The sequence below is a fragment of the Dromaius novaehollandiae genome, chromosome 1, assembly GCF_036370855.1.
Source record: "Dromaius novaehollandiae isolate bDroNov1 chromosome 1, bDroNov1.hap1, whole genome shotgun sequence".
NCBI lineage: Eukaryota > Metazoa > Chordata > Aves > Casuariiformes > Dromaiidae > Dromaius > Dromaius novaehollandiae.
The window spans coordinates 38804446-38821762 of record NC_088098.1 but is presented as its reverse complement, the minus strand read 5'-3'; the positions used below and the strand labels follow the sequence as shown (position 1 = coordinate 38821762).

The 17317-nt window shown below is 41.3% G+C and overlaps 1 protein-coding gene across 3 annotated transcripts in view; it reads left to right on the top strand.

The window, feature by feature from the left end:
* The first annotated feature begins 679 nt into the window (after positions 1–679).
* Positions 680–17317, top strand: part of NAP1L1 (nucleosome assembly protein 1 like 1) — a 30536-nt gene continuing 13898 nt past the window's right edge. For 2 of the 3 annotated variants that reach the window (XM_026100303.2, XM_026100301.2), the window contains exons 1-3: positions 680–982; positions 15276–15310; positions 16038–16126. In XM_026100303.2, the coding sequence (XP_025956088.2) occupies positions 695–982; positions 15276–15310; positions 16038–16126 (412 nt within the window). In that variant the 5' untranslated portion in view covers positions 680–694. Of the gene's footprint in view, positions 983–1097; positions 1252–15275; positions 15311–16037; positions 16127–17317 lie in introns of those variants that run through there. The other variant, XM_064509254.1, reaches the window with a different exon arrangement.

The following is a 17317-nucleotide window of genomic DNA, read 5'->3' as shown; positions in this document are numbered from 1 at the left end:
GTAGAGGCATTAAATAGGTCATAAGTGATATAAATCCTTAGGATATATCCTTAGAAAACAGCTCTTATGCCATCGTGCTGTGTGTTGTCCATCCCTGCCTGTCTCCAACAGTGTTTGAGTTGGCTCCATTCCAACCAAGAGGAGATCAAGTCTCAAAGACAATTAAGTTTCTGTAAGTCTAGCGTAGATTATAAATGTCTTCTCCAAGTGTGCTGGGAGATACCATTACTCAGGAGTCTCTAAAGACTGCTAGGCTTCCTTAGGGCTCTGACAAACCAGCATGGCAAATTAAAATCAGAGGCCTGAAGCCGTCGCTGTCCCTGGCTGTCCATCCTGCCCAGAGCAGGAATGACTGAACCCCTGATGAAACAGCTTTTGAACGACCACTGTTTTCGGCCTGCTCTTTTGAGCTAAACTGGTACTGTGGTTTCGTGCTGCCTGTAGCCTTTGTGAATAGGGTTTAACTGTTTGGTTAGTCTGTACTTATTTGATACACTTATTTTCGCTCCGGTGCCTTCAGAAACCCTCCCAGCTTGGAGATAAAGCAGCAGGAAGAACAATGCACGCTCTGAGGAGAGCAGGACGAGCGCTGTGTTTCCTGGCACTGGAAGGGTTAGGAGCAGAGTTACGCTTTGGCCCCAGTAACGTTTCATGCCGGCCACGCTCCCGCCTGGGAGGAGGCGGCTCCTGCGCCATGCTGCGGCCTGCAGCATGCCACAGTGCCACAGCCTGGCCGAGGCCGGGCTGCCCGCGCACCCCAGCGACGTGCCGGCAGGGCGCCGTCCGCGCACAGGGGCTGGGGGCGCCTGTCGCTCTGGGGAGGGAAGGGGAACCGGGCGGCGGTTTGCGAGAGGAAACGTCCCCGGGGAGGGCAGGCGGAGGAGGCAGCCGGCCGCACCGCCGCCGTGCGGGCGAGCCAGCCCCTGTCACACCCGGGCCTCCCCGGCCCGGCGCGGCCCCTCCCGCGGGCCCCGGGGAAGAGGTGAGGCGGGGGAGAGGGGCGCCCACCGGGCAGGCCCCAACCGCCGCCAACGGCCGGCGCGCGCCGCCCAGACCTCCCGCCCGCCGTGCGGCGCGAGCGCGCGCGTTGCCAGGAGACCGCGGCGCGCGGAGGAGGGGGCGGGGGGGGGGGCTGCGTGGTGACGTTAATTCTATATGAGCGCGAGCGGCGGGAGCTCGGGTCTTTTTACCGCCAGCCGCGCGGCGCCTCCTCCTCGCTCCTGAGTCACTGCGAGCCGCAGCCCCGCGCAGGTACCGGGCGGGGCGCCGGCCCCTCCGCCGCCGGTGGGGGGGAGCGGGGCGGGGGGGCGCGGAGAGGGGTCCCGCGTGCCGGCCTGGTGGAGCGGGGCCGCCGGGGCGCGGGCGGGCGGGCCGGGGCAGGCGGCGGCGCTGCCTCGCGGCCCGCGGGATGGCGGCGGCGCTGCGCTCGGGGCCTCCCCCCCCCCCTCCGCCGCGCCACGCACGTCCGCGGTGCCTCCGCGCCCCGCGGGGGGGGGGTAGGGCTGCGCTAGGCCGCGCTGCCGGGGCCCGGCGCTGAGGGAGAGGCGAGTCCGTCCCGGCAACACGTGGGGAAGGCGGTGGGGCGCGGCCGGGCCGGGCGGGGGACAGCGCGGCCGGGAGCCGCCCGCGGGTGTCCGGGCGCGGGGGGGGCGGCTGCGCACATGGCGGGCGGGGGGGGACGGCCTGGTGCGGGCTGCCGCGGCGGTCGCGGAGGGGGGGGGGCGCGTGTGTGGCGCCGTTTGCGGCTGGCGGGGGGCCGCGGAGATGGCGGCAGCGGTGGACAACTCGTGCTTCCTGCCTGTGGGAAGGCCTTTTTTCTTTTTTTCCCCTCCCTTTCCTCCCGTTTTTTTTTTCTTCTGGAGTTCAACATGTCGCTTCGCTGGATGCTTGCTGGCTGGGGTCACTCGGAATGAGGCCTCTGCTTTCTTCCTGGTTGTAGATGTACTCAGGGTAAAGGACTGGCAGCAGCAGTTACATGAGATGAATGGTAGTCTGTCATCCAGAAAGACTAAGAAAGTGCCTGGGGGAGCTAGTAACTACAGCTGGAAGTACTGGAGTGTGTTTATCACTGCCGTGTACATGAAAAAATACAAAACATCCATCCATTACATATTTAAGGGACTTGCACTGTCAATATTTGTGAGGCTTTCACTGTTTAGTGCAAAACCTTCCCTATTCCTTACAACCCCTCCCCCCCCACCCCCAAATAAACTCTCTAAAAGTGCTTGTGATAGAGTGGTAATATGACAGCATCTTCCCCAGTTTCTCTCCAAGCACACTATAATTGATGGATGGGTGTGATGTGTCCCATTTGGTGGTTTGAAACCCCATGGAAAGGTGCTTGTATTTTGTGTTGTAATTCTTTGAGAGGAATTAAGAGTAATAGTAGAAATAGGTGCCTGACTTGCAAAGTATGACAAATAACCCCACCTCTCACCACAAATGGAATTTGAGCATCTGATAATAATGGAGATGCCTCATTATTTTCCTCTCAATCACAAAATAAAACCTGAGAGAAGAGCTAAGAGGCTTAAGATTGTCAGAAAATACAACTTTGCACACTAAGTAGCTGGTTAGTACCTGGTTAGTAGCTCTCAACTGAACTTGACGCTGTGCCCCTTTTTCAATGATTAACTTATTAAAGCCTGAGAATGGCATAGAACTTGGACTGAAATGAGCTGAATGGCTTCCCTTCTCTTGTAAATCTAAAAGTTATTTCACCTTTTAGGACAAAATTAAGACAATTGAATTCTACACACATAGGAATTTGAATGACTTTTAGATGTCTCTGTACCAGACAAAAGCTTATGCCCCTCAGTGCTCCAGGTACCTGGAACACTGATATAAGTGCTTAGAAAAGGCCATTGGTACCTGAACTTTTGGTTGCGTAGCCCACTCATTCCTGTGTGAGAGGTGTATGTTAGCACTCCTTCCTTCTCCCCATGTTTCCTCTATGTTGTGACAGGTCTTGCATGTCATGTGTTCTGCTTTCTGGGGGCAGTGGCTTATCTGTGCATATGTAGGAGGAGGGCCTTATGCACAGGCAGTGAATGTGGTGCTTTTCAGAGCCACTGGTCTCTTTCGATGTTTGCAATAGCCTCAACACTTAGTTCTGCACGTGCACAGAAGTGATGTGCTGCATCTGTGCAGTCAGTCCAGTGTTTTGGGAAGCACCCACCAGAGGTGCTGGGTTTACTGTAGTGGTGTGTGTACACAGCACGGTAGTGCTGCTGCCATCCTTATGCTTCATCTAGCCCATACTTTACTCCAGAGCTGTTCCTGGCTGGGACCAGGCAAGGGAATCGGTATGGTGAGCTGCTTAATGAGCACCCTGGAAATAGGTAGTCTTTTTTTTTTTTTTTTTTTTTTTTTTTTCTCCTTAGCCTCTTGCATAACTGAGAATAAATGTATGTACAAGTGAAACTGAAAGCAAGGCATTGTGTGTATGTATGTTAGGAAGGATTTTTTAAATGAAATTTTTGCAATACTGAGACCTGACTCTTCCAGTCTGGCACTGTGTTCTTCAATAGAACTATAGAACTTCAGTTCTTCGGTAAACTTTAGTTTACTGTATTGTCAGTCACAGTGGTGTAAGACTGTTCATTAACTTAGCTCTCAAAAGTTGAAGTAATTGTAACTTCATTATGACAGAGATCATATCCTGTCAGGGCAATAAAACATCTTGGGGATTTGAGTTCAGGAGTGGAAAATCCCAAGGGAAGTAAGGAAGACAAGCGTCTTCTATTTTGAATTCTTGATTGAATCCTTTGGTGAAAACCAGTTTGTTCCAGTATACCATTCGGTATAATGGATGTATCTACAATAGCTATGTGTTTGTGTTAGTATGGTTATAGCCTAATGCATTTTAACGTTCTTGTGACATAGCTGCAAACATGCTGTATCTGAAACTATGCTGTCAAAGGTCTTATTGGGAAACTTCAAGAATCGGAAAGATTGCAGAAAATGGACGTGCAGGTGTTACTTAAATGGCTGTTGACTTTTTTCTTTTTTTTTCTGTGTTTGCATATATATTCTACAGTGTTTCAAATAACTTTTTCATGAATGATTTTGCGTTGGTATTTGTCTGGTGCTGTAGACACTTGTACGGAAGATACTGCTTTGCAGACAAAATGCTACTGCTTAATGCTGGTTGTAGGTTACTAGAGCTGTGGGGTGTTCTCAGTTAGCTTCTGATTTGGGTGACTGAGTTCCATTAACTTTTGTTTAGGAAACAGGTTAGTAAATAATAGGGCAGAGCTGTATTATACAAGCAGTGTTTCATCTGGGGAATAGTTGTGATGATGGGTCTAACATTTATGGGTAAGTTCTCACTTGTAAATTACTTTGGGTTCAAAAGTGGTTATAATTAAAGCTAATTCAATTTAGCTGATCCTAGCTCTGCTCCAGCATGAGGTTAGTGCAGTTCCTCATCATGTAACTTTGTTAATCTGGAGAGGAGGTCTTGTGTCTTAAATATATTTGTCTAGAAAACGAGACATGCCTGGAAGGTGTCGCAGAACTTGCTTGGGGATTCTTTTGATGACCTTCTGAAGAACTAAGCTATTTAAAAGCAATGCATGTGGCTTTTAAGGGTTTTCTACACATGAGAAAAATAGTATAAAGGGAAAATCTAATTACAGATATGGCCCATATATTTAGTGATAACTTTGACCTGAAGTTTTCAGGAAGACTGCAAATGTTGCAGATGAAAACTTCAGCTGCATACAGCTGAAAAAGATGACTATTTACTTTATAGTTTTAAAATAAATCTCAAAACACACTATATACTTTAAAGTCTCTCTTAAGGTTAAGCTTTTTAATTCATTTACATACTGACAGTACATCATCTGCATCTTAATTGCTGTCAAAGATTAGACCGGAGACTTTGTGCAGAGGGAAAGACGGAAGCTGTTTAGATTTTAGTAGCAGGAAATACATGGTGCATTGTGGGTCTTAATGTGTGCTAAGGCTGTGCGACCTTGAGAGAAATAATTTACAATGTTGATATCTTAGTTTAAAGCTTAACTTGTGGTCATGAAGAGGCAGCTGCACATCAGCTGTTTCACATGCTCTTTGTAGACTGGAGAACAAAATATTACCAGTTTATCCATTTTCTTTTTATGATCAAAACATGAAAGTAATGTTTTAGAGACACAAATATCAACTTCTAAATGTTTCTATAGCTGTGAAGTGTTCAGCCAATGATGATCTTGGATGTTTATCCTTTTAACCCCCCCCAACTATTATACCTTTCTAATCATTAGAAATTCTGGTTAAGGGGCTTGACTAAAGAGATGTGTGAAATCTGGAGTGGAACAAAACCTCGGGCTTCCAAGGCCTAGATTAGAATCGTAAATGCTTGTTGTCTTTTCTGACAACTGGCAGTAAGATTGGTTCAGTCCACTACTTAGTCTAGATGTTGTTTAATAGCATTTGAGAGGTGAGTAATAAGAAGCAACACAAAAATACTTAAATGTTTCAAAGCAGAGACAGCTCTTCCACAGTTCTGTTGGGATGACTTTTCCTTTAAAGAAAGCTTCCTTTTAATTCTGGCTTAAGAGGCTGGCTTAAGCATAGAAAGACTAAGTTCTAGGGGAGAGAAAAAGTTTACCTCTCAAACAATTTTTAATCTGTTTTTGTTCCACTTCCCTTTAAGTATTTTTGTGTTGCTTTTCATTGCTGACCTCTCAAATGCTATTAATCGCAGGTTTAAACTGTTTCTATTTCACAGGTATTCATGTTGCTGGGCCCTGAATCTTTCTTCTCTGCTGCAGTGTTAGCAGTGAATGTAATGTTTTTAAGGATATGTCACTGAAGTTTATAATGAGCATGTTTTGCACTGTTTCTTTTGGTCATTATGCATCTCTTTCAGATCTTGACAACTCATGCATGTTGAATAGGCCTTCAGTGGCTTGCATGCAATTATGCCTGTGCCTTTGTACAGCAACTTTTTAACCTTTTGAACTCTAAAATTGATTGAATTGCTTCTTCTAATATATGTTACTTTAGGTTTTAGTACTGTTTTCCACTGAGCTTGGATCACCTTTTTAAGCAGTTCTTAATTCTGTGATACTCCAGTTTGGGAAGTAATGAATCTTTATTTTGGATGGTTAAGTATGAGTTGGTGTAAGTGCCTTATTCTGTTTGCTGGGCATACATGAGGTTGCATCATCAGAAACATGCTTACCATTGTTGAACTGGTGGCATCTTCTTGACATGTCCTCTTGATTCTTTTATCACCTTCTTCAGTATTGTAGACTTATCAAGTACTTCTGCTGGTGCTGATAGCATGATTGAACAGAATTTACAGAAAAAATTTGCAAAGGTTATTTTGTAGCTAAGGCTTAAGTTTCTCAGCTTTCTAGAGGTACATTATACACTTGCAAGAACTTCTTAAATGCTGCACTTAGTCATTTGAAAGTGACTTACTGAAACCATAACCATGTTTATACATCTGTTGGGTCTTATCTGTTGTAACATCTCACATAGCCACCAAATGTATCAGTTGGATTAATGTTGTCTTCTTTCTTTAGTTAATGCTGGCTTGTTATTTGAAAACTGGGAGACTTTAAGGTGTGCAATTCAGTAATGGCTTCATTTTCATGGAAATGGTACTGAACTGAAGCTAACAAAAAGGCTATTAAATATATTCTATAAATTTCAGGAGCTTCTGAGGGAGTGAATGGATTTATTATTCTGTATTAATCAGATGTTTCAGCAAAAACACCCTTTTGAAGCTTGGAAACATTTTTCAGTATTTTCAACGTAGTTTTTGGATAAGGCTGTTAAACTGGTTAACTTAGAAAAGATTTTAAAAAGCATTAATGCCGCACTGTTTCTTTCTTGCAGACAGCAGTGTAACTGCCAGCATTGTTGTGTTTGGTTATAACTGGCAAATCTCTTTCCTTTAACTGATGTTGTAACATACACAAGTTGATCTTAAACTGTTAAAATGCAACCTGCTACCTCAAGTGCTTTGCTAAAACACTATTTGTATATTACTGCTCTGACACTCATCAACAAAATGAATGCTTCTGCCAGAATGAACTGAATCGAAAAACAATCTGGAAGTTTTGAAGATCTCTTCATATATGAAAACTCTAATTTCAGCTATTAATAGTGAGCATGTTTTCATATTACAAGTGATGGAAAGGAGAGACTACGACAAGCTATGCTGTTTAGTTTGTTTAAAAAAAACTAAGTTTTTTTTTTGATTTGGATTTAAACTTCTGGATTAATTTTATAATAATGAAAGATTGTCCTAAATAGAAATGGGTAGGTTTTCTGCTACAGAATGCTGGCACCCAGAACAAAGGCCACATTGTGTGTTAATTACTCTATTTTTAGAACATGATCAGGGAGCCCAGATCAGTAGCAGAGAAAAACATGCAGAAATAATTTAGTCCTGATTTTAAATTGTAATTTTGTAGTCCATTTCCTTCTCCTCGTGGAGACTTTTTTCCTTCAAAAATAAACAGGCGCTGCCTAAAATAAATACCAAATGCTACAATAATAGAGTTGAGTATTTGATAGAATCTTCATTTCCTGATTTAAAAATTAGGTAAAGAGAAAGCTCTAGAAAGTGTTTCCATGTGAATGAAAACAAACTCTGCAGTTGCTAAGAACTAATTAAATTAGCTGTGTGATTAGTCTGCTTTATTTTGAAGAATTTGAGTTTTCCCATCACATAATTGGAGACTTCATGCAACTTGCAGAGAACCTTAGAGTTGAAGTAAGCTTCTGCTCTCTTGCCACAACATTTCTATTGTGCTTGCAAGCATCAGTGAAATAGTTACATTGACAAATGGCTGCAGTTGGTACCTTTTCCTCAGGAGTTACTAGGAACAAGTGAGAATGCAACTTAAAGGGAAGAGAGAGATGATGATTTTGGTTAATTGTATTACTTGGTTCTGCAGTATCATGATTTAGTGTTTTATCTCTAGCAGTAGCTAGTGCTATGCTTTCAGAGGGGGGGAAAAATATCAAATTCTAAAATTCCAAATTTTGCTGTTATCACAAGGCCATCTTTGATGTTATAGCACACAGTTTGCCAATAACTTCAAACTTGTTTAATCCTATCCATCTCTAAAAGGTGCTTGCCTGCAGTGCCCGCCTTGTTTTAACCCTGCTCTTACTCATGTAACTGTACAAAAGAGAAACCTAGCACATTTTTTTAGCCTTATAGCCATTCAAGCACTTAGCTGATACAAAGGAGATACAATGCAGAGCCAAGGGAGAGCCAGGATCAGCTTTTCCAGCAGCATCTGCCAGTTGTATCAGCTTTAGCTGACTGTGGAGAATTGTAAGGTCAGCAATGAAACTTTGTTTCCCCCTTACCAAGAAGACTTATTTCTACCTTCTCCCCGTGGTGACATGAGGACTCCCTGTCCTAGTTAGCCTGAGCAGCCGCACATAGTCACAAGTCGAGCTGTCTGCCAGCTGCAGTCACTGGCTGGCCGGTGGCAATTGGCACAGAGGAGGCAGCAGCCATGGGCAGTCCTACCCTGCCTCTGCTCCAGCTGTGTCTTTCACCGGCTGCAGAGTTTTAATGGACTATGCCACTACTAGAAACTCTACCATACTTTCAAGCAAAAACAGATTTCAAGGTTCTGAGTATGTTTTTTGAAACAGCTACCCATTTATGTTCTCTGCCTGATTCAGAAAAATCTTACTCAAGCTTCTGCTAAAAATTCCCATGTATCCACTGCCAGTTAGCATTTCTGCTCTTTGTTGATCTGTGACTGTCTTTTGGACACAGTGATTGAGCTAGTGCTTATGCAATAAATTCTAACAAAACAGTGGTTTTGTCTGAGCATTCTATAAGGCACCGGTGGCACCTTTTCCTAGTTTCTATATTGAGAGAGCTAGATTCCTTCCTTATGTTACTAGCTCCTTAATCTCTCTATCAGGCCTGGGTAATATGATTTAAGCCTTTATGTTAGACCAGTACTTTCTTGTGCATTTATCTTCTGCTCTTGTATTGTATTGCTCTTGTGTTTGGGCAGACAATCTTAATTATCTCCTCTAGGTTTGAAAATTTAATTTAACTTTGTCAATTTTTGCCTCTCCTGCATTACCAGTAGGAAATCTTTAACAGAAGAATTCTGAGGCAGTAATAAAAGGAAATTCTTTGGAGAACTCAAATAGCTGATAATATCTCTCACCAAATAGTTGATGTGCTGGTATAGGACTACCCTAATCATGTATCTGAAATTAACTTTTCACCTTCAGCTTTCCTAAAAATACATATATTTTTAGAATATGAATGATTTAATCTTTGATTGTAGTATGTTGTTTAAATATCATGTTAATGATATGCACAATAACTCTTCTGTATCTCCATGTCCCACTTCCCGTGCTACTGATAGTTGGTGTTACGTGAATTTGAATGCAAAGGTAAAAAGGCAGTTCTTTTGCTTGATTCCGTTTTGAAATGGCCTTTTGTCTAATACATTACTGAATTGTTTCTGTTTTAAGAGTGACTAAAATGCTCTCCCCATTACTGAACTGTGGGATCCTTTCCTGTGTAACAGTTTTCCTATCTAGCAGTTGGTACTATAGCTTCCATTAGCAGTTGTGAAATGATTGATTTGTCTTATTAGGTCTTAATACCTGAAGGATTTGAAGTGTATAATTCTGTACCATGTACTGTGTACTTCTGAACTGTTCACCCAGTTCTGACATTCGTGTGGATGAAACAACTGTAAGCTGAGCTCTTAGGGAGGGACCCTTTGACTGTAGATGTTTAGAGTAATTGTTTCAGTTAGCTTGATTAAGCCACTAAAAAGGTTTGTAACTTTCATTTTATTGGCAGCATAAAATTTTTTTGAAGTTACAAGTTGGCTTCCTGAAATGTTAGGCAAGAGGATCAATTTTGAGTAGTTTTTAGTGAATATATTTACCTTGAGTTTCTCGGTCCATAAGTGCTGAACTTGGCTAGTATGAAGTGACTTCTCTGGCACTTGCGGTTTGTGTGTGCGCTGTAAACAGCCTAAAGTGATTTTTGTTTTGTTTTTTTGTACCTAGCTATTCTCCGGCTGGATTCCTCTTCACTGACATATGACCTTGTCCACTTAGGTTACTGTCTTTTCTTGCACTTACTTAATCCCACATGTGGCCCATTTGCTTCAGCTATTTTCTGTTACATGCATTGCTCTGTTACTCAAGGCCTGCCTTGAGAAAGGAGGCAGAAGGAGGCTGAGGTGCAGCTCTGTCAACAGGCTGGCTCATTTGCTGTACTTTGTTATAGAGTACTGAGGGAATTCATTTGGGCAGAAGCATAGGGTTGTTTTTAAGACTTGTGTATGTGATGCCTGGCTGTAGGTTGGGTTCCAGTATCCCCCAGAAGCCCATTTGTATCCCTTGAACTACTTGAAAAATTTCTTCCACATGCCATTGCAAGCTAATAGAGTGAGCAATTCCTCTAGAGAGGGGAAATGATGTTTCCTGAAAGACAGAATGGGTACCGTGCGTGGTATGGTATCCACAGAGATGCTGAACAGCTGAGAACAATTGGCTGGCTGCCAAAGCTAGGGCTTGTGCTCTGTGTTTGTGTAAAAAGCTGTTGTTTTGTTGGAGGAACTGTGTCTCAGGAATGTCTTGCTTCATCAGCTGACTACTAATTCACCTCGCTGTGACCTGTCCTCCTGAGGCTTGGTGGATGTCAGGGTAATCTAATACTGGCATGCTTGTTTAGGATGGTTAAAGCTGACCTTCAAGAAAAAGGCTTCTCACCATAGCTGTTGTGTAAACTCAGACTGGTTTGTGCATGGATAAAGGCAGGCTGTGAAAGAGAAAAGTCCAAATCATTTGACTGTGAGAAGGACTGAATATTTAAAACTAAAGACTTTACTTATATGAAATTAGTTAGTGAGGAAATAGTAACCCAGTAGTATTTCCTGAAAATTGAAAACTTGCTCATGGATAATTCGAGGATAAACACATGGTGATGTCATTTTCTGCATGTATAGGACAAAATTTAAAAAAGTTAAAGCAGAGATTAAAGAGGTGAAGTGTCATTTAAACATCATGGCAAATAGTGGATTTTGATACTGTTTTGGTAAGATTTAAGTTTTTAAAGTAATTCTGTAAACTTTTGTAATTCTGCAAGATGCACTCAAAAATGTGGCTAAGCTTATGATTAACAAGTAATCTAAACTTTTTGTTTTGAAAACATACGCATTTTCTTGTGATGGTGTTGGGCAGGCTTCTGATCAAGCTTAAGCTACCTGTGTGAAAGAAAGCTTAAATGTTAGCTTTTAGAAGGCTTACTGTAGTTTCCTTTGGTGTTCTCTTGCTTCCTTTTTGTAGCATGAACTTCCGATGTGCTGTCTTTAAAGCCCTGTAAAGATAAGATTTGCATTTCTTTTTCTCTGTGTATTTCAAAAATAAGCAGCAAAATATTTTTCATTGTAATTGAAGTCTCTGGGCAGTGCTGCATTTGCCCATAATTCAGTGCTACTGGCCCTAGCTGTTCAAATAACAGGGAAATAAATATTTTAAGAGTTGGTGGGTTATTTACCTCCTGGCTTTTGACCAGTGGAGGGATGCCCTTTATTGGCACTCATAACCCTTTTGCTGCAGACCCGAAGCCTAGATTCTAACCAGTGTCTCAGTCCAAAGCTGAGACTTGAAGTAAAACACCAACTGTAGCCAGGTTTGTTGTAATCCTACACTGGCAACCGATGAACTAGTATCTCCTGAGGATTGCTTCAAGCAGTGATAGGAGTGAATGCCTCCTGCTGCTCAGGTGTCAAAGTGCAGCTGCTGTTCGCAATCCTAGATGCAGCTATGAAACAAGGAAGGAAGGAGGGCTGTGTAACTCCACTTTCTGTGGGCAGCTGAGTGATAGTAACTAGGAGTACTGTCTACCAAGACTTAGGGAGATAATCACAATGCTTATTTAGCAGTATGTATTTTAATATTACTGATTGTGATCTGTATTGTATTTAAAGCTCATACACAAGACCAGGACCCTGTATTAGACATTGTGCAAAGGCAGTGCGGGTTATTACCTCTCAGGGAAGGTATTTTGTCAGTACCTGTCTGCCTGTACAGTGTTTTTTATGGGTAGAACTGCATTTATAGAGAAGGTTGGGGTTGTTTAACTTGATGGCAATAAAGTAAATGTGATACAGCTATATATGCATGCTGGTGGGTTGCACAGATCGGTCTAAATGTCTGCCAGTGCAGAGTTTTGCTGGCATAATGCCTTGTAGCCTTATCACACAAGAACTGTTGTCTAGAGCTGATAGATGACAGTGTGATGGTAAACAGTAATATCTTCCAAGCTTGGGGAGCAATTCTTCCAAGTAGTTTTTTTGATAAAGTTGTGTAAAAAGTGGAGAGAAAATTAAAGGATGATGCATGAAAAAAGATGGATGCAAAGAGAATAGTGGGGAAAAATAGGATGAGGCTGATGCAAACATGTTGAAGGGAGGATTTGAAGCTGACAATTGTTTGATATGGTCTATTTGAATTTCCAAAAACGTTTGTGGAACCTCATCCAAAGGCTTTCAGTAAACTAGGCAGTTACAGAAAAAGATACAGGCCTTGCATAGATTGTTTAATAAGCGTAACTGGCCCTTGCAGTGGGGGGACCTAGAGAGTGAGCTTCCCTAGAGTTCTGTACTCAAATGCATGCCTTCAACATGGTTATAAATGATCTTGAAAAAGGGGATGAACAGTGAGAGTATGAAGGCTGTTGGTGATACTCAGTTATTCTGGTTGGTAAAGACAAGGGCCAACTGTAGACTTCAAGAGTAATGCAGGCTAGTGAAATTTTATTTGCTTCTCTGCCCAGTATAGGAAAAAAAAAAACTTAGCTATGGCCTCTAAGCTGAATGTCGTAACTCAAACAGGATCTTAGCGGTTTGATGCTTGAGTGGTAACATCAGCTTGCTGTTGAGTAGCAGTCATTTAAAAAAAAAAGTAAGAATTATTTGGAAAGGAATAGAAAACAGAACAAAGTCCTTATACTATTGCATAAATTCGTGGCTTGCCTGCATTTTTGTGTTGCCCTGATCTTACCTGTCTCCATCATGTCAAAGAATAAGTAAAACTGAAATGTACAGAGAATGGCCCTAAGGATGATCAAAGGGATGGCGTGGATCCTGTGTAAAAAGTGGCTGAGCAAGCTGAGACTGTCGACTGGAGAGGGAGGAGAGCAGGGTTTGCACTCTAAAGAGAGGATTCATTGTTTGTTCTCATCCCATGTGGTGGATGAAGAAGTCGTCAAATGAAGTTACCATGTACTGGGTTCAAAACAAAAGGAAGTATTACTTAAAACAAGGTGTGGTTAAACTTTGGAACTCTGTCTCTGGATGTTTTGCATGGTGTCAGGGAAAGATGTGGGACTAGTTCATGAAAGAGAAATTTGTTGGGGCAGAGGGGTGTTAGATACCTATATTTCCTGAGCCAGTATATTTTTTGTGAAAGTTGTTGAAAGCTAGGAGAGTTTCTGGGGAAATTCTTGCCATGTCCTTACTTTTCCCTTAGCATCTGCTAATGGCCTTTATGGGATCGTTACTGGTACTGTTAAGTAGCTTTTGGCATGATTTGGTCACAGGTAATCTCATGTCCTTATTTAGGAAAAATGATTCATTGAACTGTAGAAGTCAGTTTGTTTCAACAAACCTGTTTCTAAGAGGTTTCACCTGCTGTTTTGTTGAGTCCACTGTCATTTTGTCACTGGTCACGCCTTTGAACAAAGAGCTGCTTCTAGTTTCATGGGTGTGGGGGAAGCTGTATTTGAGGAGGGAGAAGAGAGAGAGAAGACATTGTTGTCCTCTAGGAACAAAAATACTTAGTGAATGTGATTATCTGTCACTTGCACAGAAATACATGCAAGGTAGGTGAACAATGCTCCTCATGTGTTCTTTTAAACAGTGAGATGACCAGTATCCTTGAAAAGGTCTTGCATAGAGTGCAAGCTAAGAGTAAGTCAAATACTTCATTAGCATTTGAAACCTGTGGCCCTAAATGAAGACAGGGAATACTTCCTTCCCATGTAATTATTGGGAAGTATTTATGACACTAGGCAAATATATTTTGATTGTATCTATCTAGAATGTAGGCATTCAATTCTGAAGACTTTAGATTCTAACATCTCTCTTTATTTACTGATACTGTCCTGATCTTACTGGGTTTATGTTCTTGTGTTAACATTTTTTTTTTTTTTAACAAAACAAACATTTTTCACTTTTTTTCAGGGGAAAAAAGCTTTTGTAGTGACTAAAATTCTCAGTAGCACGCATTATGAGAAGCTGAACTTCTGGCAACATAGTTGAGTGTGTTCAGCTTAGTGGACAGCAGCTAAAATGAGGTCTCTAAAGAAGTGGTTGCCATGCTTCTTGGACCAGTGGACGGATTGATAATTAGGCCTAGTGGTTCAGGAGAAACTAAAATGACGGTAGTGATACAGTATTGTCTAGTGAGTAATACCATCTCTGAATTCAGATTACCAGAAATATCTTTTACTTTGGAGACTAGAATCCTCTAGCTATAACTTTGCTGATTGAAAATGTTGTTATACATAGTATGTGCCTCATGGTATGTAAGATTTGAAGTAGTCTCAACATTAAGTTTTATGCTTATAGTGTCTTGAATGCTAGTGGTATGATGCTTACAGGGACATTTAAATTCTGGTCATTGAGGATATGGAAATTAGCAATGTTAAATAGCTTGGCACAGTGGCATCAAATTTGTTGTGAAATGTGGTAATTCCCTGTGTAGTTTAGGGAACTACTTGGGTTGTTTTTTGTAGGGCTAGTGGATCCATGGATCCATAGAAGAATTTAGTATTAAAAGGAACCGAGTTAGCTGCAAGTATCCTATATTTGCAGTTACCTACTAGAAGTGAGTAAACAGTTGCCGAAAGGGTTCTAGGACCCTTCTTACTGCAGTTTGTTTTCAGATTTTATTTTTGTTTTATATATTATTTTTAATTAGAAATGACTGGTTTTCATTCAGTAATATTACTATGGTCTTATGATATAAAATGCAACCCGCTATTTTGCTGGTATTTCAGCTTACGTAAGTAGCTCTATTAATACTAAGCCAGAATCATTCTTCTATATTTCTGTGCACTTTGGAGTGAGAATTCCAAAATATTATATGGGAAATACACTTCTGTTCATCTTACAATATATATTCTATCATATTTCTCCAAGGTTATGCAGTTCACTTCCTTTTTTTGATATTGATGGCGCTTAAGTGTAGATCATGTAAATGAAGTCTAATGCGGCTGTTCTTACAGGCTTTTTTTCTCTCTCTAGGGCTTGAAATCTAAGAGAATGGCAGACATTGACAAGTAAGTAAAATCTGTAGGTTAGGGAGGCTGTAACTATCATGCTGTGTATCCTGTTTGTTACTTCAAATGACTGTTCTCTAGATGCTTGAGAGAAAGGATCTGCTACAAGGTGGTGGTCTTGGCACTGTGGCAAAATGTGAGGTTTATAGCATTTTGCAGATGGGAGAAGAGCTCGTATTGCTCATGCCAAATGGGTTTGGGATCCTCAATGTAAGTAAATCTAAAATTGGGACAAGGTACTAGTTAACCATTAGGTAGTATGTTAGTTGGAATTTTAGGGGGGGAAGGGGGAAGGTAGTGCTACCTGTTACTGTAGTTTCAGTGTATGTAATTTTTCCCTACTCAGAATGCTCATGTTTCATGGCATTCAAAGCATTGCTTAGGTGAACCTATCCTCAGTTCTCTAAGCCTGCCCATTTTATCAGGGAGGATTCACAGAGCAGAAAGGGGCAAAAGTCTTTTGTAAAAAAGGAATCTTCAAAATTCTGGAAAAGCTATTAGCTCTTCAAACTATTCTGAGCCTGTTGAAAGTGAAACAATCTGTAGAGACAAACTTTTTGCTTTGTTTGACTGTTAAGACTTCTAGTTTGTCATAGATCAGAACTGATGCATCAGTTTGCTTGATCTCTGACTTGATCTCTAATGTGAGTTCTTTAAGCTATTTTAAAATGTCTCTTTAATTTTATAAAATTAACTTCTCAATCTTCTTATTAATTATTCCTAATAGCAAAGAACAGGCTGAACTTGACCAACAGGATATGGAAGATGTTGAAGAAGTAGAGGAAGAAGAAACTGGTGAAGATGCCAACAGCAAAGGTAACCTTGAAAATAAGGCTTTTTAAGCTGCTGAATACTTGCTTTCAAATTAATGTTACAAGAATTTCACTGCTTAAACTACATGGAAGTGATAAACCATAAATACTGATGCGCTACTAAGCATTACTGGTACCCATACTGATATGTTTAAATTCTGAAACAAGGGTTTTTTCTCAGTGAGGTGACTTTTTAAATTATTATTATTTGTTTGCAGCCACTCATTTTAGTCAAGGTCAATGCCTATTCAGGCAGTGCTGGCTGCCTGAAAGGATGTACAGTTGAAAAGAAAGATTTATTGTGAATGTGTCAATAGACTCTTTCAAAAGCAACAGCAGTCAAAAGCTTTCAAAATGTGATGCCTTGGATAGGAAAATATTTAGTGTGTGATATAGATATTTGTGTGTGTATACGTATACACACACTTGCACACAAAATTAAAAATGTATATACACACATATGTATCACTTTATTGATCAGCGGCTGTGTAACTTGCTGCTGAGTAGTCTGACCCTGAACAGAGCAAAAATCATGCTTAGTGTTACAACTAGGAGTCAATGTATCCTTCTTCCATTCTTTTGCCTAAAAGCCTGAATGTGTATTGGAGCACTTGTTTTATATCTCTGTGCTAAAAAGTCCTGCTCATATGTTGTAGTTGAAGGTTGGGAGCACAGGTAGAATCTGAAGAGCAAGTAGCCAAAAGAAAAATAATTGTGTGAGCTAATAATTTCAACAGTAAAGAAGTTGGGATTAGTCATAGCGCCACCTTAAGTGACTGCTTGAACAGAACAATAACACTAAAAAAAAGCTGGATAACTTTGCTCAAGGTGGTGTTAGAGGAGGCTTCAGTCTATCTGTTGGAGAAAGAGGTGTTACTAATGCTGGATAGCCAAATTTAATGGAACACACTGGTCAGATGAAGAACAGTTTACAGTACTTAAATGGTAACTACTTAAGCATTCTAAAGAAACCTAGGGATGAAATAATATAGATATGCGTTTTTGGTAATTAATCCCAGCTATTGTAGCTGAGAACTTGAGGACAAATTATACTATGTGAATCTGTAAAGGAAAATTGGTTGATTATTGTTCACAGAAACATGTTTCAGTAGAAAAGGACTTAACAGAGTCTTCTGAAATGATGTTGTCAAGCCATTCTTTTGAGTTTGTAATTCTTGCTTGTCTAGCTTGTCTA